The following is a 26927-nucleotide window of genomic DNA, read 5'->3' as shown; positions in this document are numbered from 1 at the left end:
CGCACAATAGAAGAACTTTTCACAATGTTCTCGAATGAAATAACGTAGTGGTAAGTGGCACGAACTTGTCACGACTGATCGTGAAACAAAATTGATTGTTGTCATTTGTAAATTCTGTAAGTGGCTCGATGAAAAGAAGGACACGATGAGACTAATAACAGTAGAAACGCCTCTGGCTTAATGGATTCTAAGAATTCTAAGAATACAAACTTTTCAAAATAGACGTAATGTTATTGGATTAATTCCGAGAAAATTACTGTGGAAGTTTTTAAATCATAATAAAGGAAAGGTTATTTGAAATTGGAGGAAAGTTGTCGAGGATCGATCGATTTTGCCTCTTACAGAACATTTTTTTCTCGAGGAGAAAAACGAATTGGATACAATTGTTCTCTAATTGTATGGAAAAAATGATTTATTATCGTCTATAAATTTTTTTAATCTAGCATTTCAAATTATTTGAAGTTATAAAATTTATTAAATCTTGTGTATCTTTAAAACAAGTTTTTATATAATTTATGTTAATATTTCGTAATATTGTAACTGTATTATTTTATTCACACTTTTTTATTTTATTAAATCGATTTATCGAATATGAAAATTATTTTAGTTTCTTTAAACAGATATTGTTACAAAATTATTTTAATTTTCTTACGTATGGTTTTTATATAAATTTTCTCGTTTCAGAAATATTCCATGTTCGATAAAATATTGTTTCTTTGTCCAAAAGAATAATTTCTTATTTTAACGAACAATTTATTTATTTTACTCTATAGTTATTTACTCTATAGTTATTTTACTCTATAAAACTTATTATTACAGTCTCTTTGTACTCTGTCTTGTACTTTGTCTCTCATTTTTTGACGTTTCCTTTTAAAAACCTCATACAATTCCAACACTGGCATTCTGTTTTAAAAATCTTGATTTCATCTCCATCATTCCTTTTTACAACATTTCGAGAAAGTAAAGCAAAAAAAATCTTTTTGCAAAAAAAAAAAAAAAAATAAAAAAGAAACATCGAGTGTATCGTTCCAATTCAAACGATCTAACCACGATACTACTTCGAATACCTTTCCAAAACAATGAATCAAAGATATATCGAAAAAAAAAAACATCCTTCAGCCAAAATACCTTGCCCAACACCAAATTATGTACAATAATCGGTTCAGAGGATAAAACGAAGAGACAACGATAAAAAAAAAAGAGGAACGATTAAAATCAACGAGAAGAGATATGTATATATATATATTCATAAAATCCCAAATAAAGTCACAACGAGAAAAGATTTTCTTTGGAACAAAGAAATTCTTGCACGCATCATCTTTATCCAAAATTCAATTTCTTCGTTCCAAAGGAGACCTTTCGATCAAACTTTCACTTACACATATTGAGTACACAAGATTGAGAGAGAAAGAGAAAGAGAAAAAGAGAGAGAGAGAGAGAGAGAGAGAGAGAGAGAGAGAGAGAGAGAGAGAAAGAGGAAAAGAAAAAAAAATCGTAGGATAGAAAGAGATCACGTCCATTCTCAACAGAGATAGAAAATCCACACTGGCACACGTTTGTTTGTAGAAACTCAATGTACCTAACAGTGGTATAGCGTCGGAGACCTGGGGCAGGGTCTCGGCGACGAGATTCAGGAACACCGTCAGCGATAACAAGATGGTCACTCCTGAAACAGTCGTAGAGCCCGGCTTGTTCAATGATCCATTTCGTTTTCGCGTTCGAAGCAAGTAAACCGACGATCGTGCTCACCCACAGGCACGAGCATCGTCCCTTGATTCTATCCGCTGATCGTCCAGATCACCGACAATTCGAGGATCGAGAATGCAAGAACGAATCCCCTTCTCCGTTCTTCTGCTTTCGAAAACCAATTTCAACGTGTCCTATATGATCGAGATCTTTAAATTGTCGTTATAAGATCAAGAGAAGTAGTCAAAGTGGTTTTTGAAACTTTGTTATTTTAAGTTTGAAGTAGCGATTTTGTTCGGTATATTTATATCTTTGTAGTATTTAGGATCAGAGATGTGTATCGAAGTGTTTGTTGAAACTTTGTTGCTTCACAAGTTTGGAAATCTAATTTCACAGTTTTTCTTTTGACACAGATTTTTTCGATCTTAATCGTTTGGAAATTTTGGAAAATCTTCGGGGATTCGCTTTTTCTCGAAACTCGAAACTCTTTTTGATTTTCTGAAATATATTGGTTTATTTAATGTCTTGTTTCGAGTGTCTTGTTTAAGTTGTGTTTAAGTTGTTGTGAAATTGTCACGCATGCACGAGTTTGAAACTGTGTGTGTAAAACGTATTGACCAGCTCGAGGAAATATTGAATTATGTACTTTATGATCGTTCAGGTGCAGTTATTGCAAGATAGTACTTTTTTTAATATTTTATTGCTCTCAGGGAGGAAAAGATATTTGTAAATAAATTGTAATATATTGATATTGTTGAGTCGTAGTCATAATATAAAATTATTTAATTCCAGTATTTATACAATATTTATTGTACAAATATAGAATTAGATTAAATATCTTAATCCAAATACAAGTTAACGATATCAATTAAACGTCGAATACCAAGTATAATCTTTTCTTTAGGATTTTTAATTATAAGTTATTATTATAAATAAAGGATTTTATTATATAATTATAAGTTATTATTATAAATAAGGAATTCTTTCCCAAAGAAATATATATTCTTCGTTTTATAATTCGTGGCCAAGGATATTTTCTCTCGTTACAGAAATCGATCTATCATAAAAATTGTAAAACGTTTGTGAACATCATTGTCAATATATATATATTGTGATTCAGATTAACTATTGAAAAAAAGTTCAGAAAATTCTGTTCTCTAAAATAAATAAAAAAGAAAAAAAAAAAGAAAAGAAAAAAAGAAAACAAATGGACCAAAGAAAATCGTGGTCAGAAATAAAATTCGTCTAACAATGGTAGGAATTTTATTGCGGAGAAACAGGCGCTGTTTATCGAGCCCCTCGAGAGAAATGGGTTAAATAATAAATAATGCAGATGGCTAGAGAAAGGGAGGCTGTGCAACAGGGTGAATTGGGAGCCACGGTGATTTGTTGTAATAACAATTTTATCAATAAGAAAATATCGTCACGACCGAGAATTTTTCTCTGTCGTTGTTCCTTCTTCAATAATAATGTTCACAAAAAGTTGCTCATTTTGAGAAAAAAATCGTTTGAAAAAAATATATAAATTCTGCATTATACTGGATGGAGTAAATTACATTTATATCTTTTAATATTTTCTAAAATAAACGAGATACATAAAAAAATAAATATGTAACACTGTTTAAATTCAACCTTTATGTAAACAATGTGTATAGCGAGCAACTAAATTAAAATCTTTTTTTTCAATATGTTCTTAAATAAAATTCCTTACGTTTCGCAAGAAAGTTTGGAAATTGAACTAAAAAATTAATTTCCAGATGAAATGAAAACGTTCCACGAATTACACATAAATTTATCACATCTAATTTCATGCCACGAAATTATACAAAAATTATATGTATTTTAAAAAAAAAAAATAATTATGTGTTCGTTAAAGAATTTTAATATTTTTGAAAATTTTAAAATTAAAAAATTGTTAATAAATTTTTTACTCCCGTCTCATCGGAAAAAGTGTTATGAAAAAGTGAAATTGTAACGCGGAAAAAAGGCGAATACGCACCGAACGTTTCAAGTGTCGCAAGAAATAACAACGATGAATCCTAATGATATCGGATAATTCCCATTTAATCGTGGTAAATAAAACGGAGGGATTTCGAGACTGTTTTACAATTCCTTTGTTCCCGACCAGAGAATTAATGGCGCATTTACATCGGAAGCGGATCGGGGCGGTCCGCGAAACAGCAGAAAAATCGTCGGCTTTTTCAACGTGGAAACGCGCTGTATTGTTTCCCCGGCTCGCCTCCTATTTTCATTGAAACCCTCCTCTGCATTTATACCGCGAAGAGAAGCGTTAATATCGAGCGTCGTGAACGACACGAAAGTGTTTTTTTTTTTTTTTTTTTTTTTTTTTTTTTCACCAAAGCATCGATAAACCGTATCGACACATCCGCTTATCTTCTTGTCCATAACCGCGTTTACAGTAAATTTAACATCTCGAAGTAGTATCGAATGGTGGGATGTTGAAGATGAGGAACGATGGAAGAGGCGAAGGAAATAAAAGAAGAAACGAAAGGGAAGATGCGTAGAAACGGATAGGGACAGCTGGTTGAATAATGGATGAGGAAAGGAAGGAGGATCGAAATTGAATCGAATGTGAAAGGGGAGAGGAGGGAAAGGGGGAACAGAAAAGAAAACAGGTGAAGAAATAGAAATGGTGGATGAACAATAAAGATGGAAAGATATATAATAAAAGATCTGCAACGTTTCGTGAATAAAGAAAAATTGTAGAAAATTAAAGAAACGGAAGAATGAAAGCGAAGTTTTAATTAAATAATTTATATAAATTTAATATATAATAATAAAATTAATGATAAAATGAAAAGATAGATAAGAACGTCGAATTCTATATTAACTAATTGGAATCAATTTTGTTTGAATTCTTTGACTAATTGGTGAGAAAAATTTAATTGAGAATTAAACAATATTCAAGTATGGACATGTATTGAGTAAAAAATAGATATCCAATAAAACAAACGTATTATAAAAAATAAATTAATTTACGTATTATCCCACGATACGATATTCATTTCATTTCAGAATATAAACATCATTAGACATAATCAGTCGTTTGAATAACCAAACTTGAAATAATCGACGTTTTATTGTATAAAGCAAAAAGGAAAATATATAAAAATATATGAAAACACGAATCGAAACGAGGTAGAGAGAACAGAGAACGAAGAAACCGGGGAGGAGGAAGAATAACGAAATAAAGAAGTCACGAGTCCAGTTTTACGATTGATATCAACGGGGGAAGTAGTCCCCCCCTTCCCTCCCCCCATTCGAAACAAGCAATTCGCCCTATTGAACGAGTTTTGCCGTACAGAAGTTTCTAAAAAAACAAACCGTCACTCGGGATAACAGGTTTCGGTTCGTCGGTTTTTTTTATCGAGCATCGATTTATCGGCAGATATTTTTGCCCAGATTAACAAACTCGCTGGAACCTTTCAATCGACGATGCAGACGTTATATATCCAATGTAAATTCTATTCGAGGGAATTTCGCCCGACGAGTTAAATGGAAAAATGGTCGGCTCATTTGAGACCGATACAGGATTTACCATTTCGAGTTACAAATATGGAGATGACATTTCGCGCGAAAATAGTTTTTGCGCGCCTCGACATTGATTTTACATTGTTTGTTTAAATTCGTAGTTTTTTTTTTTTTTGGTAAAGAGATAGAACTGATATAAAATTGAAAAACGTAATATGAAATAATAATAAAGATTAGATGTTAGGATTGTACATACATCAAGAGTCTTTACTTTTCAATACTATAATTAGTTTTTAGTGTGTAATTTATTTTATTGAAATATATGATTGTTATGATACAATTTATTACAACATCTATAATTTTTGTTATGTTTAATTGTTAATATATATAAAGAAGAAAAGATATTGTTCATAATTTTAAATAACTTTTAATTCTTATAAAAATTACAAAAAAAATTTATTATCTGATTTGTACAACAATATATGTGTATTATAGGTGATTAGCATCATTTGAATGTATGTCAATCGATATTTCGTTAAAAAATATGTTCAAAATACGTGTGCAAATAATGGTATCATTTTCCTTGTAGTATAACTCTCATTTATTTTTCGAAAACCTTAATTGGAATGGAAAACAAGGTTTGTAATAGCAAATTATACATTTCGATTGAATAAAGAGAACCAACATTGCAAGTAATTACACAACGTCATCCTGTTTTAATACGTGTTTGTTTTGCGTCACGATTTTGCAATAAAATTTAATAAAATTGCATCTGTGTAAGATATTACGTCTTTTTCTAATAATTTTTGTGAATTTTTATCGATATATACACGTTTTGGTATCTTTTGTTTTATTCTTGTTAATTTTTATGTTTTAAGAAAATGAAATATTAATAATAGAAGAAGAATAGTCAATGTTCTCATAGACTGAAAACTATGCAGAATAGTAACATGTTTCAATTTATTTATATGGACTGAAATTGAAAATATTGATTAATGTTTTCTTATTCGTAGCTTCTATTTCGAGAAAATTAATTTCAACATGATCACGAAATATTACAAATTTATATTAATTTAAATAAAAGAGAATATGTATACATTTTATACATATTCGTGTAATTTTATATTCCACAACAAGAGCAATAATTAGAACAATAACTAATTTATCAGAAATTAGAAAAATGATCAAAGAGATTATAAAAATAAATTGTTAAAATATTTTAGAATTTATATTATACATGTTATTACTGATATTCACGAACTAATAATTTGTGCAAAAATATTTATTACTAAAACTAATACAAAATCGATACTCAATTAAATGCACACGTATTTCTCTTTAAAATAGATTTTCTTAAAAACAAACTCTGAAAAAAACTTTCATTTTATATTATCAATTTATTTTTGCATAAATCATTTTCTATTATCTAATCATTATTAGCTATTTTTTAAATATTACTTATTTAATGCCAAAATATTATGTATCTATTTTGTTTTGATCTTCTTCATGAAATTTCCAAGCTATTAATAATATATTATTTCCTACTTTGAATATTTAATTAAGATCTTAATACTGAGAGAAACATTTTCTGAAATTATTCACCAAGAAAGTTTTCTAAAAAAAAACGTTCAACCTTATTAATCTCCTGTTATTTTCAAATTCTTTAACATCATATATAGATATAGAACAAAAAAAGAAAAAAAAAAATAAACTATTTTAAACTGAGTGTAAAATTTCCTCGAATCTTCTTTTCTTATTTTTGAATGAATTACTAAAGATAAAAAGAGAAAAAAAGTAGACAAAGTTCAAAAGAACAGCAGCCATCGTTATCGTTGAAAGGAAGAAAGAAAGAAAAAGAGGGATGTCCGTAGTTAGGAAAGATTTATTTTCATTCTGAGCTTGATAATCCAATGATGTATGAAGCATGATTAGTAAAAGCATTTCTGCTACTAAAGGATTCCTCAGTTTCAAAGAGTAGGAAAAAAAAAAAAAAAAAAAAAAAAGAAGAAGAAAAAGAAGAAAGGAAATGAGAAGTTGAATTGAAGTTTACTCTTACTCTTACACTTCCTGTGTTACATATTTATTTTTATCTCATAAATAGAAATAGAATAGAAATAATTATTTCTGAATATGGAAAATGAAAGAACTAAGAAATTCTATTGTAAAAATTTCATCCGTCATAAATTACACTTCTTCTTTTGCTTGAATTATATTTGTAACTTTTATTTCATCTTTGTTCGTATATTTAACACACTGCAATAATAAAAACATGAAGACAAAAATATTTTGTGATCACAATTTCTCTTTTTCGCTTTCATAATATAATTATAATTGTTATAATACAAATCTTGCCATATTCAAATTATCCTTCAAAATTAAAAACAGAATAAAATCATCAAAGAATTGAGAAATATCAAACGATTAAATAAATCAACCATTCCAAATTTGTTTCTTGGCCCATAAAATCCGAATGAAAATACATTTATCAATGATCCAACGAATCAATGTTTCAATCAATGGCCACGAATTTCCAAAAACCATCGAATATCATTCTTGCTAGAAATTATTTCTCGATATAATTTAATCGAATAAAGCTTCGTGCATTATTGCATTATAAATCCTCTATTAACACGAAATAATAATCAAACAATCATCATCATCATCTTAATTGATCGCTCAGATCGATTCGTATCCGAGAGAAAACGGATTTTAACCTTTTCAACGAACGAGACTCGACAAAAATCCATTAAGAAATGACGAATTCGTCTGATAAAAGGGGAATCAAGTAGCAAGATCTCGAAGAATTCATCCGTGTGATTGTGCCCGTCTGATCACGAGATTCTTTTCATTAATTCAATTAGATCATCTTCAAGGAAATCGTTCTATCTTACAATCTTTGAACTTACAACTTGCAACTTAACTGTTACCTTTAACGACTCATAAAATATGGCGGAATAAACGAAATAACTTTCCTCGAGCTGGCGTTCATCATCCCTTTCTTCTCTTCTCCATTGATAGTATTATATATACATTGTACAAGGCATTTCAGAACCACGGATGGATCGAGCAGAGGATGATGGGGGATAACGCAAGAAACATTTTTATTACAATAATACAATATATTTTAACTTCATTCCATGGAAAGTTACGAAGATAAAGCGATTGAACCAATTGATTATGTACAGACGTATAAGTTTCATAAAAGGGATGGTTTTTTTAAAAAGTAAAAAGTTTCTTCTGTATATGTAACAACGAGCATTACTGTCAAAATTTATTAACAATCGATTTGAGATGTTAATAAATGATAGTTAATCCATCAGGTTAATTGGTTTATAATAAAATAATATAAATAGGAATAAATTCGGATAGAATGCAGATAGATTAACTGTATAGAAATTAATTTTAATTCTAAGTTTTGAGAGTAAAGTAGATTCGGGGATAGAGTTTTAGTTTCAAGTTGATTATGTTGTAATTTAATTAACTTGTATCATATTATAAGTTATTCTTACCGATAGGGATTTAAAATAAAATTATTTTGATAATACACGAAATTTTCCACCAAAACTCCATAATAACTTCGTAATAAAGTGTACAAATAACCAAATCACCCTTAAATTTTGGAATCTTTCCTTTATCGAAAAGGAAAAGATAGATTGGAATCACATAGATAAAAACGTTTCTTTTGTCACCCTCCATCACCCCCTACTCGATCGACCTGTGTTTCTGAAATACCCCGCACTTTCCTCTTTGCTTCTCACTTTTGTTTCTTGCTGCTTTGCTTTGATTTTTACCTGTCACTCGATCTGGGACTGAGAGATCGCGTTGCTCCTTTCCGATCGGATACTCGATTGCGACGATACGTCAAATTTTATCTCGTATCGACACCGAAAATTTAATTATCGAATCATCATCATCATCATTTTTTTTTTTTTTTTTCTTTTTTTTCAACCGACGATGCGCGATCTATATGCATACACGCGCGATTTATAGAGAACCGTGGTTGCATAACGTCGGTGGAATTTTAAATTTATACGTGACACAGGTCCCAGGTGTCATGAAGCATGGCCGCTGTAACGTAATAAAATACTATTCGGCGAAACCCGATTTATTCCACGAAGCGTGAAATATTTTCTCTCATTTGCGGTACATTTACATCGTTATATACGAAGGGACAATCGGGATCTGATGTCAAACGATTGTGATTGATATTCGAAACGAAGCGCGATTCCGAGGAGCGCGTTTCTGCGCAACATTTCGAATGGTTGAGTTGAAAAAAAAAATCCGAAAGAGAAGAATTTATCCACCTTTTTTCTATATTTTAAAATCTAAAATCGAAATGCTACGTTTCCTTTCTGAATAACAGAAAAATGACAACTGGCATTAACTAGATTGATCCTTCAAAATTTATTTCTTTCTCATGGATGGGATAGATAGAAGAATGAGAAAGTTGAGAAAATCTTGATGACGAAAATTCGTTTAAAATATCGAACTAATTGGAAAAGCTTACTTATATGCGTATATAACTTCAACTTTGTCCATTTAATCAGAAAGTTTGGCAAATTGGCGCTCACAATCGAGCGTCATGCGCTGTTCGAAACGTCGTTCATTTCCAATGTTTTGTTTACGGGCGAGACATTGTTTTGTACAATCATTCGGAGTTGGCACTTTAAAATAGCTTTTTGTTTAGAAAGATAAGAGAGAGAATTCACTATTCACGTTTAGCTCTGTCACTATATTTGATACGTAAATTAATTTGTCTTTTTAGAAGATATTCACGAATTTAAAGAGTAAATATTATCTATCCGTCTCGTCATGTTAAGTTAATTTTTTTCTCCGTTATTTAAATATATAGGAAATTATGCAGACAGTGCTCTGTAAAAATATGAATATTTTAATTCAAAATAGAAATTTTTAAAGACACTGAACTTATAATTGAATTATTTAAAAAAAAAAAAACAATATTGAAGTGTTAAACTATACATTATTCATACTCAATTGTATAATTCAAAAATTAATTTAAAAAGAATTATTCTTTCAAATTACAGAAGTAGAAACTGTAATACTTTCAAATAATGCAATATTAAATGAATTACTTTAATATCCTTATATTATCTACTTCATTGTTCCAAATTTTTTTATGTCATAAACATTATCATGGAAAGGACCATATACGAAATGAAGATCACACATGAATATGATCAAACACTTGACCATCACCTTTTAAATGTATCCAAATTAAAGAAATTACAGAAGTACGAGCTTTGAGGATTAACAATGTTACGGAATATCTAAAGAGGAATACTTGGAAACAGCAGCATAGATGGATGGATCGAAACGAGAGATCGAATCCAATTCCTTCGATTGGAAATATAATGTTTCAAGCAGAGATGTAATTCCTATGTATTCCCATTTCATCGATTTAAAATCGATTCACCGGATATTATTTGCAAACGACTGTTATCTCTAAATGTCCAAAGAACGCTTTGAAACTGTGCACGAGTTAAGGGACTATTAAACAACGGATAGGATTACAGAGAAGATAAGAAGAAAATTGTTGATTGGAAAAGAATAACGAGTATCAATCGATCGAATGAATGTAATTCTAGAGAATCCAAGATTAAATGCTGTTATTTTGATCTTACTTAAGATACTTAAAATAGTACTTAAGATATTAGAAGAGAATAAGAGAATAAATGGAAATAAATGGGAAGAAATTGTTTGGAAATTAAGAAAAAAAAGTACTATGTTTTTATAGAGAGAATTATGTTCTATAGAGAGAATATCTTACGGTAAATTTGTCTCGAAATTGGATTACACTTCTTCTTAAACGAAGATACATAGTTTTCGAAAGGATACTTTAAAATTTTTAAGTTAGAAAGATTTATATATATATAAAATAGACGTTATCCTTGAGAAGAAAGATTATATTGTAGAGTTTTCGCCTTAAAATCAAGATATATCGTGGCAAAAACGTTAAAAAGACGATTTATATTATATATATATATATTATTATTTTTTTTCTTTCCTCTGAAGAAAAATACGAACTCCTTAAACCCCTTAATTGCAAATGAAAATCTAAAAATGTGAGGAGAAGAGAACGAGTTCTGCAATTTGATATCATAAAATATTCGAAATTTAAAAACTCACAAATTTGGAATTATATATATATACACACACATTAATATACGACTACCTTTATTAAATAACGAAACTCGCAAGAGTTATACGCGAGTTGAATTTAATTATCCGACTTTCATTCTCAAAAAAAAACGATGCCCTCGACGATTCTTTTTATCACCAGTGGGAATAATTATCCAACAATAAAAACTTTCCCTTTTAAAACAGAGCGTTCATTAACAGCGAATAACTCTCAACTCTCATAATACCATTTCTAGAGGCGTGAAAATTTATCATCAAGCTTTCAACCCACGCTGTCACTCGCGAAGAAAATGCTGACACGAGAACGACCCTCCAAAATTTCAAATGTATTCGAAAACTCTGGAAGCGGAGACCAATGCGTTCCCAAAAAATTTAAAAGTTGCTCGAGCCGTGGAACAGTTTTGATCGGCCGGATTTGTTTCAATCCAAATATAACATTGTCAGCGATTCTGAGCTCGAACAATGTTGGACCAATGGTATGCAAGACAAGGGGAAGAAAACTACTCTCAAAGCGATCTGTTCAGAAATTCGAATAGGGAGTTACACATCTCCTCCCATCTCGTGGAAACTCGACTCTTAACTTTGGATAGCCTCTCTCTGCGGATGTGTTTTTCCTTCCCAGTGGGAGAGCCACGAAAAGACTATTTGAATTTGAATTTGACGTGGACGTGGCGTTCAGATATTTTTAACGAAGAATTTAAGATTCGTTTAAAGTTACAAGATTTTTTGAATATTTGTCTTTTGTACCAAAGTAAAGTCGACTCAATGTGCGAGTTTCGAAAATTAGATGAGATAGAATAGAGATTTAATAATAATTCATCATTTGGTTGGATTTTTTATATCGTCGTTCAAAGATTAATCGTTTCAACGTTATTCTCTATTGGAAATATGATTTTTAAATGATTCACGGAATAAGTGTAATCGAAAGAAATAACATTGATATTTTTATTATTTTATGTCCAATTGCAAATTAAAGAATTATCTTTTAAATAATTTCAAAAATATTTTGTTAAAACACTGATTAACATGCAAATGAATTATACTTATTCTCACAATAAATAATGACACGAGTATTACACAAATCTATCTCGACAAAAATACGTCGTCCAATTGTTTCGAAAACAATGCCAATTCCCGAACAAAAATATTAGTTACACGCATCAAACGATATGCCAATCCTCGAAGAGAAGACCTAGGTGGAAAGATGTAACTCTGAAACTTCTCGGACGGAGTTATAAAGAGAAGAAAACGGAAGCAGCAGTCGATGGAATCGAATAAGTTTCTCAACGATACGTCCGTTCAGCTGTCCTGAAAGAAACAAGGGAATAACTTTCACGTGAATGGAGCTGTGAAAGATAGCGGTAACTTCCACGGATATTTTCCATTTTGAGCAGACTGATCGGGATATTTTTCGTAAGACGAATTTTAAACGTCCCAAACTTTCCTCCCAAGTAAATTTCTTCTTCTTGGCTACGTTAATGGCAACGAAATTTAATATCTTCAATTTTGCGCACGAATTCGTTGCGAATCCATTAAGAACGAGATTTCGTAATTAGAATTAAATTGTATCGAGACACGTCCAATTAATCGTGAGAAAAGAATCGTGAAAAGATATTATAAAGTCTTTTGAATTTTCTTTCTTACGTAGTTAAATATCTATTCGTATCGTATTGAATTTCGATAGTTTTATCAATCTCAGTTCTCTTGATAAGTATACCTTTAAAGGTTTATTTTGATAAAGAAGAATAAGAAAGCGTGTAATGACAAATTAATATTACTTTTTGTCATTTTATAAAGGATTTTTAGAAATTTAGAAAGTGTTTCACTTTATTATTATGATTATTTATATGTAATAATATATGAAGTGAAAATGTGTGTATAACCATAAAGATGATGAAGGATGATAATCAGTGTCAATTAAATATGTATTTTTTCAATCGTGAAAGTGTTCATAAAAAATGAAAGAGGAAGACAAGACTAATTGTCAATTGTTTTAAAGAAAAAATAATTTTTTTATATGTATTCTAATTGCAATTAAACAGGTAATGTTTCAAAATGGTATAGCTTTCTTCACAATTAGAAAAATAAAAAAATGGCACGAATATTTTTTTTTGCAAACGAGATAAATTTAAGAAATATGATATTCAGATTTATCTAGAAAATTTTTAATAACTTTATATTATATTTAACTTTTAATATCCTTTTTAATTAAAGTTTAATACAGTAGGAAAACTCAAAATTTTTCAAATTTAAAAATTTTAGAGTTTATTTATTTTAATTTTTATTAAACAGCTAGGAAACAACGCGATAAAATGTTTAATAATGAAAGGAAAAAAAATCGTAGATGTAATTGAAATGACCATGATAAGATCACCGATTAAAAAAAAAAAAGAATCTTTTTTTGTTCGATTCATTTCGATATCATATAATGGCTAATTGGCTTCAGTTTAAATCTGTACTGTTTCATTCATTCGTCCATTAAAGTTTCAACTGAAACTTTCCATCTACACCAAGTAAAATTGTAATTGCTCGCGGACAATTTAAAACGTGCCGCGATTACCAAGTAACGAAATATGGAGTAGAAAATGTGTGATTAATTTCAAAGGAAAGTAGAAAATGAAGAGAATGAACGATGGGAAGGTGGATAATGGTGAAACTGGAAAATCCTCAAAATGCTCATAATGACTTTGACACTTTAAATAACGATATAAAATGTATGTATCATTTTCTTTCATTTAATTCTTCTAATATAATCTTCGATAAACTCAGTTTCGATAAACACTGTTGAACAATACAAAGTACATTAATAAAAATATCGAATAAATAAAAGTATACAAATTAATATTGCATAACATATAAATAATTTAATAACAAAGATAATTTGATATAACAAATATTTTTTAAATATAACATTAAAATATACTCATTCATATTATATCAAATTAATTATATTTAATATCACGTTCTCAATATCATAATAACATGATAGCTCTATACATACGAATATTTCAAAAAATTTCTAAAAAAAATTTAATAGTCGATATTGAATAACTCTCATACCGGATGTCTATTGCGCATCATTTTAATCTCACAGATAAAAAAAAAAATACACAAACAAAAATAAAAAAACTTATTGATATCAGCATAATATTATGCACTACTGCAATATCGGATAGACAACATCAGGCTAATGCATACACGCAAGAAATATACACACACGTTCGCCATCAGGCGGTCGCCATAAAAGCTGATGGCCTGCCTGCCGGGACAAAGCAACGACTTCTCGCATAAATTTGCATTGGTGTGTCGTCGATCGAGCAACATGTTCGAAAAAAAAAAAAAAAAAAAAGAAAATATAAACACAAAGGCGTCCGTGTGATCGGATTTTTCGTGGCGCCATTTTCTTGCCGGCGTTTATGCATTATTCCGCCGAGCTTTCGAGCGGGGGAGGGAACTGGGTCGACCGACGGTGTCGAATTAATAAATGGACCGCCGTAAGAAGTAAATGGAACGTTGTGCACAGAGGAGATAAATGATGCGGCGAGTGATCACGAATTTTTCGCGTGCTACCGTTGCTCCATTTCCGTGACACGGCCGATGACAAGGGGAGGAGGGGTTTTTTCTCGCGAGCAATCATAATTAATACGCGTTGATGTTATTTGGACGGTTCATAGAATCGTTGTGAATCTTTGAATTGACGATGAAAAGCGTCTGAGAGATATAGGATTGGATAGCGTCGTGGGATTATTTCGAAGTTCGAATCCCCCTCCGAGTGAACTTCTTCCTTTGAAAAATTTCGAAATTTGGTGTCCAAATGTTTTACAAAGTTTTTTTATGGAATTATCGTTATTCCACTTTGAATAAAAAGAATATCGTTGATATTGGAAATTTAATTGGCAACATGTTATTTAAATTTGACTTGAATAAAATTAGAGGGTTCAACTTTTAAACTTTTAAAGAGATTAACAAAGATTATTTTACGATTACTTTTCACAAAGTAGTTGAAAAATTGATAACGATTCGAGCATTCATAATAGCAAAAAAAACACGAGAAAGGATAGTTTATTAATTCATCGACAATTCTTCATATAATTTTCGAAATCGACCTTGTTACTTTTCTATTTTTGAAAACGTTGTTGAAAGCTACGTATCGAGGCTAACAAAATGGATTCCATGTTTCGTTTAGGGATATCGAAAACGATTCGTACGAAAAAGAACAGAGAGAAAGAAAGAGAGAGAGAGAGAGCCGAAATAAAAAAAAAAGAAAGAAAGAATCGGAGAAAAACATCGGGGCAGGAAATCGATTCTCTTGCCAGGCATTTTTCTGGACGTTTCAACGAAAAAGATTTCGTTTTCCGATAACAGGTAGTCCTTTTCCTATCTGGTATAACATTAATTGAGCGGGACAGCTGCCACAACGAGAAATTGAGAAATTATTCGTTCCTTCGTAGCAACAAACCAACGCGACTCCCACTGTCGCTTCCTGTTTCGAGCATCGACAATTTGTTTATCGCGACAACGTGGCTATCGGAAATGCCCTGTCTTTGATTTATTTCCATTTCGAATATCGGTTGCGGCTTGTTCGAGCCGAGTCGATCCGAGAAAATAATGGCGTGTGATTGGCGAGTAATGGGGATCGAGGGGACGATGTTGAACATAATATTTAACACTTTCCTCTCTTTCTCTCTCGAAAATTCCGTGACATCGTTACGTTTTAGACGAAAATTTTGACGAGGACTGGCACACCGTTTCTCGTTAGACATTTTTTTTTTTTTTTGAAGATATATTGTGTCGAGATTGCAGCAAGAATCGAATGATGGGTATTGATATTCGATTAGTATAAAAAAGATAGTTGGGGGGAATTTCGAAATGGTAAATGTAAATGATGACAATACTTGTATTGAAGTTGAACGAAAGTTGGATACGTGGAAAATTCTTCTTCATTTTTCAAATTTTTTGGAAATCTCTATGACATATCATATATATTAATCCTGTTCTTTGGATCTTTTTCAATCAAATCTTGGTTTCTTATAGTTAATAAATTTCTAGAGATCGAATAATGAAATATTATATCGTAATTATTAATATGTAATAATTATTTTAAATATTAATTTTATGTCAAAGTATAGAAGATCATAATAGGATCTTTTTATTCTTTAAAACAAATTGTATATGTTTATTATTTAAAAAAAGAATAGATGACTAAGATTACTAAGTTTTACTAACTTTTTGAGGCAAGGGATGAAAAGTTTATGAAGAGTAAGTGAATTAGGAAAGTTGCAACGTAGTTTTGGGTTATTTTGAAGCCTGAACAGAATATCGATAGCTGATATAATTTTATACTTTACTTAAATAACATTATAAGTGCAGTTTGCATGTTTGAATAAACGAAAATTTAACAATGTTAAATATACGTACAATAAATTTTTTATTTGAAAAATCTTCAAAATTTAAAATTGTTTTCTTTATTATTGACCTGTACTACTGATTAGCATATGTATATATATGTGAATATATTATTATTAACACGTTAATTTCTGAAATAAATTGTTGTTTATCATCTGTGAATCATAAATACGAGAATCCAAATTTTTTAAGACGTGAAAACCACTTGACTTATTCTACTGATCACCTTCATATCTACGAATTGAAAATCTACATAAAATTTACAAAATTAATTATTTTCTATCACCTATAAGCTACCGAGTTGCATTAATGGAAAACAAACAAGATTAGAAACACCACCATAAAAATTTCCAATAATAATAACGGTTCGATCAATGATCTAACCGATAAAACCTTACATCGTAAAAGAGGATCAAATCGAGCAGACACTAATCCTTATCCTCACGACACGCAACATCCAACAAATAATCCCCTCGAAGACGATTATTTCTCGAAACCGTTCATTCGAGGATCTCTAATTCTCAATGAGTTCATAAACAAGCTTCGAGCAAGCTGCTTAATCTCTTTCCAAATGGTATCCACCGTTAAACAGCCTACAATCTGGAGACAATTCGTCAATATTTGATTCATAACTACAGGAACATACAAATTATTAAATATAAAGTAAAAGTATTTACTTTATAAACTTATATAAATTCCTAAAAAAATATAATAAAAGTTAATTTATATGTTATAAGCCACTAAGATTAAAATATGTGTAACAAAAAATATTCTCTAATGCTAATTTAACCTCGATATCAAATTTGTTTGAATCCCTGAGACGATGTATCATTTACGTAAAAAAAAAAAAAAAAAAAATCAGAACGAAGCTGGTTAAAGAAATCAATATGCTATCTTAATTGGTAGGAAATTCGATGCTCGTTAACAACCATCAAAAAATCTTCCTCTCCTTGATCCCGAAAAAAACCTAGGGATTTCGTCGATTGCTCGTTAGGAACTAATTTTCGTGGCACGCGCGCCTCTAATTGGCCGAGGAAGAAGAAAGTTCGTCCAGATGTCGTTGCTCGCACAGTCAGCTGGAACAATTTTCAGAAGCATGGCCGCACTCGTGGTCGATGGTTTTGCGCCGGTGGTTGGAAAAAAAAAACGAAGAACAGAGCGGAGAACACGCGGCCAAGCGCGGTTCGAAGACCGCAGGGGGATGAAAAAAAAATAAAAAAAAGAAGAAAAAGGGGGAAAAAAAGGAGAAATGGCGATCGACGGCGGGAAAATGAGCCTCGAAACAAAGAAACTGTAAACGAATTTCGCAGCGAAGAGCCAAACCCTTCGTTGGGCTATTGTTTGATCGTGATGCAACTCCATCCTCCCTCTTAGCTGCCAATTAAAGTTTCTGCTACTTGCTTCCTTCCGGCAGCCACTTCGAAACGAAGACGACTGATATCCGGTTAATGTTCCTCTTCTTCTTCGTCCCTCGTTTCTTTCCAGTTATTCGAGTGAACGAATGTTGTCACGGCGGATTCGATGAGAAACTAACCGAGTGACGTGGAGATCGATCGATTCGTGAGTCGCTTTCTATTGCTTCCCTTAATGGAAGGATTTTTTTTCTTTTCTTTTTCTTTTTTTTTTTTGATTTCTTAGTTGTTAATCATTCGTTTGTAAATTCTTCAAATTGGTATTTTTCAATCGTTGTACGAGAGATCGTTGGATGAAATTGGTTTAAGAAATTCTTTTTCTTTTGAAGAAAAAGATTGGAGATTTTTGTAATCGATTTGTTTCACTGGAATGAGAAACTGACTGGTAATAATTTAATTACGTTTAATATTCTCGATCGAAAAATTATGTCGGTGAACGTGAAATATTTCGTTTAACTAGTTTTCTAATTTATATTATTAATTTTAGAATTTAAAGAATCTTTTAATATAGCATTTACGATTTCTTGAAAAAGGAATTTGAAAAAAATTAAAAAATTGCTTAAGTAGTTACAAAATCCAAAAAGAATATTCAGATTTTTCATAAGATTTTTACAATTTGATTTCTTTATTATAAATTGTGTTAAAATTTATAGAAAATATTTTAATGGTAGTAAAGAAATTCAAATTCCAAAGAAATGACATTTCACGAGCACCCACTTGATAATAATCTAAAGCTACCCGTCAATATCGTCAAATTAATTTTGAAAGTTTCACTCCTTCACAGTAAAGTTATTAATCATCACTGAAATTATTTCTTGGCAATTCAATCTGCTTATAACTAAACTCATTACCTCTATTCATTAAGAAGTAACTGCAAGTTAACTAGACTTTTAAAGGCTGTATCATTGAGCTGCAAATAAATTATGCTTCTATGTTATGAATATGATTTTATTTTAAAAGGCGTGCTACGAAAATCGTTCAGACAAAGCTTATATACAAACAATACAATTTATTCTATAAATTATGATTCGCTTCACTCCTGTCAAAATACCTTCCTTTCCTTTCATTTATTTTCCTTTGTAATATTATTAATGTATATCATGCCATGTGAATTTGGTATTCCATTAAAAATCGCGAAAATCATCAAATTTAAAGAAAAAGAAATTTTTGAAATGTCTCTAAATACATAAATATATATCTTTCAAAATAATAATTTAGATAATTAATAAAAAAATTTTCGTTTAATGCATCAGTCTAAAACTAAAATTCAGATCTAGATCACAGATTTACGGATTACGACGAAAACAAAGATGGCCGAAACGTTAACTCAACATGGCGGAAATATTTATTTTTTCTCGAAAACCAGGAACAACATTCGCGTTACAAAGGAAGTAACGCTTAAGTCAGCTCGTGAAATTGAACTTACTGTTTGCACGAGCTTTCCAATAAATTGATGGAATATCCCTTGCTAAACCCCCAAGGGATAAAACGGCAGGCTATGGGCAAACTATGGGTCCTTTCAACAGGCAATTAACACAGCAATGTAATATTACCTAGGAATTCAGTGCTACGAGTAAATTCTCTAAAGTATGGCACTGGGATACAGGGACAATTAATTTGATTAACGTATTCTTCTAAACATACGAACTGTTTGTTCGAGTATAAGAACAATTAATACAATACACCAAAGGGGGCGAGGACAATAGAACCGTGCACGTTTTCTCAAGGGGGTTGAACAACTTAAGTACCAATAATAGAGATAGGTGCCTGAGAAACTGGATCAATTGATGAATTATTCCATAAATATGATTTTTTATAAAATATAATAAAGGTTTGTCAATCCATATATCTTTGAGAGATAGTATATATATAAAATTCCAATTAAATTCTATTGTTCTATTATTTATTACAATAATATACGTAATATATGATTTATAAATTTAATATTCATACAATAATTTTGAAAGATTTTTGAATTATAATTTCGTAAATTCAATATTATAATGTTAAATATTTCGATTAATTTAGAAAATTGTAATTCTTTTTATGTATAAATGAAAATAATTGTGTCTATATAAAATATATAAAAAAATTTTCAATCAATTGTAATTGTTTCACACATCTTTATACGTATTTAATTATCTAGTTTCTCAGGTAGCTAAGACTTTTGATACTTATCATGAAGTTACATCATGAAAACGGGGTAATAATCTAAACATTAATGTAACGCAAGCCTGTGAGATTACTTTTGTAGTAAAAGGGTTCAGAAAGGAATGTCTCAGAGAAAAAGAAAAGAGTCGACGTGAAAAAGATCTCACGATCGTATTTTTTTTTTTTTTTTTATTCAACATTTCCCTGCTTGTTGTTGTGCTTTTCGTTCTGAAATTCACGATAATGATTGGATTACTCTTCCGTCATTACGAACAATAGTGTTTCGGATTATATTTCTTTCAAGAAAAAATTACGAAATTATGATCGAAAAACTATTATTACCTTCCATTCTTATTTCCTTATTTCCTTCATTCCGGTTGGACATCGATATTTCAATAGAAATACTCGCATCTGATTCTTTAAATATTCACGAAAAATTAATTAATGCAATCGATTCCGGGAGATTGTTCATTTATATTCAGAAAGGCTTTCACTTATATCATGAGACGCTTTTAATTTGAATTTTTATTGTTCAACAAAATATCGATATCTTAAAGTGGTTAATTGTTACGAAATTGAATTATAGTAAAATTTCTAATATTTTCAATAATTATTGAATAATATTTAATCTTCTCTATATCGAAAATTTAGAATTCAAAACAATATATATATATATAACAAAAAATAAACAAACAACATACTTTTCATTATCTCTCATATAAATAATAATATATATAACCTAATCAATATTAATATTCATACAACGCGTTGGTAAAACGAGAAAACATTCGAAAAATTTTTCCCATCCCCTCGTATTCAAAATCAAAACGCGCGAAACAGGAAGCTGTCGACTCCTCCTCGTCAACCCGTTTCCCACAGGAGCGATGCGTCGGGGGAGAGCACGATCCTCATCGCGAATGGATTAAACGAGACGAAAATTGTTTCGAGTCGTTTGCTGGGATGTGCACGTGGCTGTTCCATCGAGGAAAAACGAAAATAATTTCCAAAATGCGCCACATTCGCACCGTGGTGGAAGTTGTAGAGGATGTCAAACACGTTGCAACTTCCAAAGCGATCCGCCATCACCATGGCTCTTGTTGAAAGTTGCACACGGTTTCGACGCGATTTTAACGACACGGTTGCCAACTTTCTTTCTTCGAGGAACGTTTACGCGACCGTTTTACTCGTGTCGTGGTAGCGGTTGTTGGAATACTCGAACGGGTGCTATGTTGAATTGAATTCGCGATAAGAATTTGAAATTGAAGTTGGGATGAAAGATTTAGACAAGATTTTGGATAGATAATTGATTATTATTCGATTTTATATCAATATATCAATAATATTTTTAATGTAATAAGTTTTTAACGGTATGACGATCGATGATGCGACACTAGCGCCACGTGATTATTAACTATTATTACTTAATGCAATTAATACTTATGGATATTTTTGTAATTATTTATTACTTCCATTTTTTCACTTTTCAAATATTCGAATAATTATGTTTCTATAAACGATAAAAATATATTTTATTGATTATTGATTTGAAAATTGTTAAAATTTAGAACTAGTTGCTAGTTGTTATGTTGTTAATAAAATTATTGTGTAATTTTTAAATATGAATTGTTCAAAAATAAACGATAAGAATGCATACATATAATTTTTCAATCAATATTTAACAAAATTAAAACCAATTAAATTTTTATACTGTACAAAAAATTCAACAAAATAAAACAATTCTTAAAAATAATTTAATAACTTAATGAAGCTATTTCTTTTTTCCTTTTTTTAAAAAATTGGTGATGGTATAATAATAATCAAATATTAATAATAATTTAAACATAAGTATTGCGTTTTCACGATGAAGATCTCTCTCAAGAATGACTGATCAAAAAAGAAAAAGTCAGAAATAGACTAAGAAAAATAGTTCTGGTATACTTTGAATTTTATTGACATTTTCAGGTCGCGAGCCACATATGTATTCGTCAGTCTACTTTCTTTCTGAGATTTCCAACTATTTCCAAAGAATTTAGCCGGAATATTACAAGGTGTTCTCACTGGAATACAGTTGCTTGTATTGCAATTCACGTACTCAATAATGGAGGCCAATTAAAACGAGGTTGGCCGTTGTTAATTAAAGCAAGAATTGCTTGCAGTATTGCTGCTTATTGCAGTATTAACCGTGACAATTATTGACATATGAGACTTCGATATTCGCTTGAATTGTTAAAGTAATTTCGAATTGTAAAAATAATAACGAGTTTATAATAACAGAAAGCGCAAAAGTGAAATTAAAATCGGAAATTTTACACGCAAAGATATCGTTGATTACAAACTTTTACATTCTTTGAATACTAATATAAATTTAATATCACTATATATCACTTTTATAAAGAAGAATTTTAAACAAGGCAACATTAATGATAATGATAATTAAAATTTAATTACAAAAAATATTTATTTTCTTTATCATCCACAAATTTAAACAATTTTAAACAATTAAAAACATTTATAAAGAATATTATCATGATACTGTTAAAAATTTAAACTATCCTTTTCCTGATATATGAAACAAACAAATATCGTCGTTAAATCGTATCAATTCGATGAAATATTCATATTTAAATATGACGAGAAGAAAAATTACCGATCATAACGGTACATCTATCGTTTTTCTCTACGATGCAAATGATTTGAAACTAGAACCAACAAACTCGCTCTAGATTCCCCTCCTACGCGACACGCTTTCCACATTTTTCCTTTCCACTTGCTTATTTTCATTCCAAATCATCGGTTCACAGCCGAGTAAAAGGACGGGTAACGCGATTTTCGATCCCGTTGCAGCTGGAAAACTACGGAAAGTTCGACGGCCTGGAAGATATGGATAGTAGGAGAGGTTTCGCTACGCTACTTTCGCGGGAATTGAATTTCTTTCTGGTCAACTTTGGAGGAAAAGTTAAAATTATATAATTAAAAAAATATAATTAAAAATTATCGAGGTATATATTTATCGATAAATTCGATTCAAGATCGGTTTAAAAATTTATGCAAATTCTTGCTCGTAGAGTCGTCTTTGGTAAGACGATTCGAAAAAATTGCAGCATAAAAAGAAGGTATAAATTTGCAACTGTTGCTGGTGATATTTATGCAATTCAGTTGTTTGGAAATCTCAGCTTTTTCAAGCTTCGTGTATTTAAATATTGCGTAAAGTAGAAACGAAGTTTGAAAATATTTATATCGTCTGGTTCTAAAGATTAACGAAATATTTGAACTCTTATTTAAACTTTAATTTCATTCTTACTCATCCTGTCGAAAGAAATAAGTATTTAATCAAGATATAAATTCTCTTCCCCGATGTCTATTTTTTTTTGCACTTCTCTTTCTTTTCCATAATTTATTTTCGCTCTTTCTTCAATGAATAAGAATTCCTCCAATTAAAAATCGTTAAAAATAAAATAAAACACGAGAATCGTCTTACATTTTATATCAACCTCGATCGATTCATTTCAAACTCCCGTCTAAAATCAATATTTAAAAACTCATCTCACCTCCCCTCTTCTTCCCCCAACTTCTTCCTAACTAACTTTTTCAAACATCCTCTTAATAGAAAAGCAAATCCTTAAACTTCTCGCCGATTCTATAATATTCCTTGGAATATATCTTTTCATCAAATAACAAATCGCGGACAGGCGTTATTATCCCGCCAGAACGAAAAGCCATGGAACAAGCAAGGATGGCCGAGTATTGCCGAGTTACGTTCGAGTTTCAGCTTCGAAAAGCTCTTAAAACCGTTTCTCACCGTGTAATCGCGGCAACCCCTCCCCCCAGCCCAACAATCCCCTTCGACATCCCAGGTTGGAGAATCGTTTCGACCTTTTCTTCGTCGTCGTTAACCACTCTCGACACACCTCCCCTCCCCTCCCCTCCCTTCGTCGGAAAGGCCGTTCTCCTCCTCCCTTCAGAAACGGGGCCACCAACGAAAATTGCTTCGATCTGAACGACTTTCGAGCTTCTTACCCCGTTCCACGCGAACACTTTTTCTCTACACAGCTTCCTGGACAGGAACGTTCGAGAGACGACAGGCACAAATGCGTGATGTACATATTTACATATGGAGAGAGAGAGAGAGAGAGAGAAAGAGGACAAGAACACAGCACACCGCTTAGCTTAATTTTCTTTGATTTATAATATATATCGTAGGTACCTATTAGAGGGACAGCGTCCGAGGTGGTCGGCATGCTTTCTGCAACGAGGTTCAGGAATACTGTCAGCGACAGTAGAATGGTCACTCCTGCGATAGATGGAGAAAAAAAAAAAAAAAACAAGAGAAACAACAAGATGAATCGATCTTTTTTTTTTTTTTTTTAGACTTTATTTGTATAAAGTTGATCGTCTCTCGGATCGAATCTTTGATGGATGGTGTACCATCTGTACCTGGGTAATATTTTTTACGAGAAACGTGTTTTAAGGGAATTTCGATTCTGTGGGAAAATTATGCTGCACGAGTTAAATGGATATGGAAAAGATTCAAAATTCCTATTTGGTTGATATTATTTGATTATATATACAAAAGGTATTATGTATTATATATGTAAAGAGAGAATAAGAGAATTTAATTTTAGAAATTTATCTTGAGAATTCCTGGCCAACAAATTTCTAAGATTTTATTGGATCAATATTCAAATACTTGATTAATAACTCGAGATGACTACGTTATTTATAATTGAATATTAAAGGATTCCTGATCTTTGAGGATATTTTTTTAAAAGATGTTAAAAATGAATATGTTACATTTTCTGTAATACTTCTAACAACATCGAGTTTTCTGTTACGATCTCAAGCAAAGGAAAATATCGAGATCAATTCAGAAATCATCAATCAAATCTTAAAAAGTCACATATAACAATAAATAATAACAAATTATAATAAATATAATAAAGATTTTTTTACATTTAATTTTCATTTAATAATAAAGATTCTTTTACAAAAATCGAAAACAATTTAATTAAAACATAAAATCTTTCAATTTGAGAAACTCTATCTTAGTCCTAGGATGAGAATTCTAATTTGAAAATCAATGTAAGGTATCTGTTAAATTTTGGCCAAGGGATTTGGCCAAACCAGGTCGAGCAATGAACACGTTTCGCGATAAGATCACGTCTGTTAGAAATTCCTGGATGATATTGTCGTTGGGCTATGGGTTCCAGGATAGTGCGAGCTTCCAGGATAGAAACGTTCCGATTTTTCAAAAATATTTCACCGCGCGAACACTGCTCGAGATTCGTATTGGTGCGACGGTTCGACGAACACTCGTCGAGCTTGCCAAATGCAAGTGAATTCCGCTTGTTTTTCGAATCGAATCCTTGATTTTCGACGATAGCGAGTTTTGGGTTGAGCCGATCGCTTTGGATCGATTTAGAAAAGTACATGGTTTTGCTTCTTCCCTTCTTTTCCCTTCCCTTTTCCCTTCTTATTGTTTTGGGATTGAAATCGTTGGAAGTGGATTTTATGAGTTTTCTATCTTAAATGAAATCGTCGATATTTGTGCAGAATCGAGATTTTGCAAAGAATTTAATTAATCTTTGCGATAGTTTGTTTTAGTCAGTTTAAAAAAGTTGCATTTATGAATATTTTTTAAATTAATAATTCTTATTACACATTAACAATTTATATATATATATATTTTCAAGATAGATCAATATGTCGAATCGAAGAAATAACTGATAATATTTCGTGAATAGAATTATGTACAACTATGTAATAAATAGAATAAATTACGATATAATTTGATTGAAAATTTGAAACACGATCGAAAAATTAAGAGTGCCGAGATATATTTTAGCCAACAATATTTTCATCCAAACTTTATATATCCAATTATCTAAATTGATGCACTAAATCATCAGAAACTCCACACGTTATTTAGATCAAAATTTGCAAATATTTGTTTAGAAGTTTCGCGATGGAACGTCTCACCGCGAGTTATGTTAATTTACGCGTATCGGTAATCTAAATGTTTAAAATAGTCATTAGACGGCTTTATATCAAAGTCGTATAATTTCAACGGGGTAATCGAATTTTGCTGTTTACGCGATATCTAAATTTGAGATTGCCTGAAACGAATTATTTTGACGAGGTTGAAACCTTTAGCTTTTCAGTTACACGCGTTTCTGAGTTTCGTGTCATTAACGTGAATAAAATATGCAGATAAAGATCAAACGAAAATTATTTTGTTGATTCAAAACTGTCTTAATCAAAACTTAAGAATTAGCAATTGAATATTATTAGTGTGATGTAATTATGATTATCATTATTATTTGTATAATATTAAATTCCAACGAAAATTAGAATATAGTAGTACATTCATGTCAAAACTTATATCAAGAAAGAAATTTTAAAATGAGAGCATTTAAGTATTTCAAGCAATCTATATTCCTGAATATTAAATTTAATAATAAATATTAAATCGTGTATGATATATCTGTCTAATGCATTAAGAAAAAAGAAAAAAACAACAGAAAGTAAACTCAACTAAAATAAACACGATTTTTCTGTACCTTATACAATAAAATTCGTATTTCTACGAGTTTAATATTTGCTTCCGACTTTGTAATATTACAA

The 26927-nt window shown here is 30.7% G+C and overlaps 1 protein-coding gene across 1 annotated transcript in view; it reads right to left on the bottom strand.

The window, feature by feature from the left end:
- LOC122712746 (neuronal acetylcholine receptor subunit alpha-7) overlaps positions 1–26927 on the bottom strand; it is a 352327-nt gene that overhangs the window by 67976 nt on the left and 257424 nt on the right. Inside the window, exon 8 of the mRNA XM_043932599.1 lies at positions 24511–24597. Coding sequence (XP_043788534.1) covers positions 24511–24597 — 87 coding nt within the window. The remainder of the gene's footprint in view (positions 1–24510; positions 24598–26927) is intronic.

Source organism: Apis laboriosa, unplaced genomic scaffold, assembly GCF_014066325.1.
Source record: "Apis laboriosa isolate Shangri-la unplaced genomic scaffold, ASM1406632v1 scaffold20_cov151, whole genome shotgun sequence".
NCBI classification, from domain to species: domain Eukaryota; kingdom Metazoa; phylum Arthropoda; class Insecta; order Hymenoptera; family Apidae; genus Apis; species Apis laboriosa.
The sequence above is the reverse complement of the archived record's forward strand: the minus strand, read 5'-3'. Positions and strand labels throughout refer to the sequence as shown.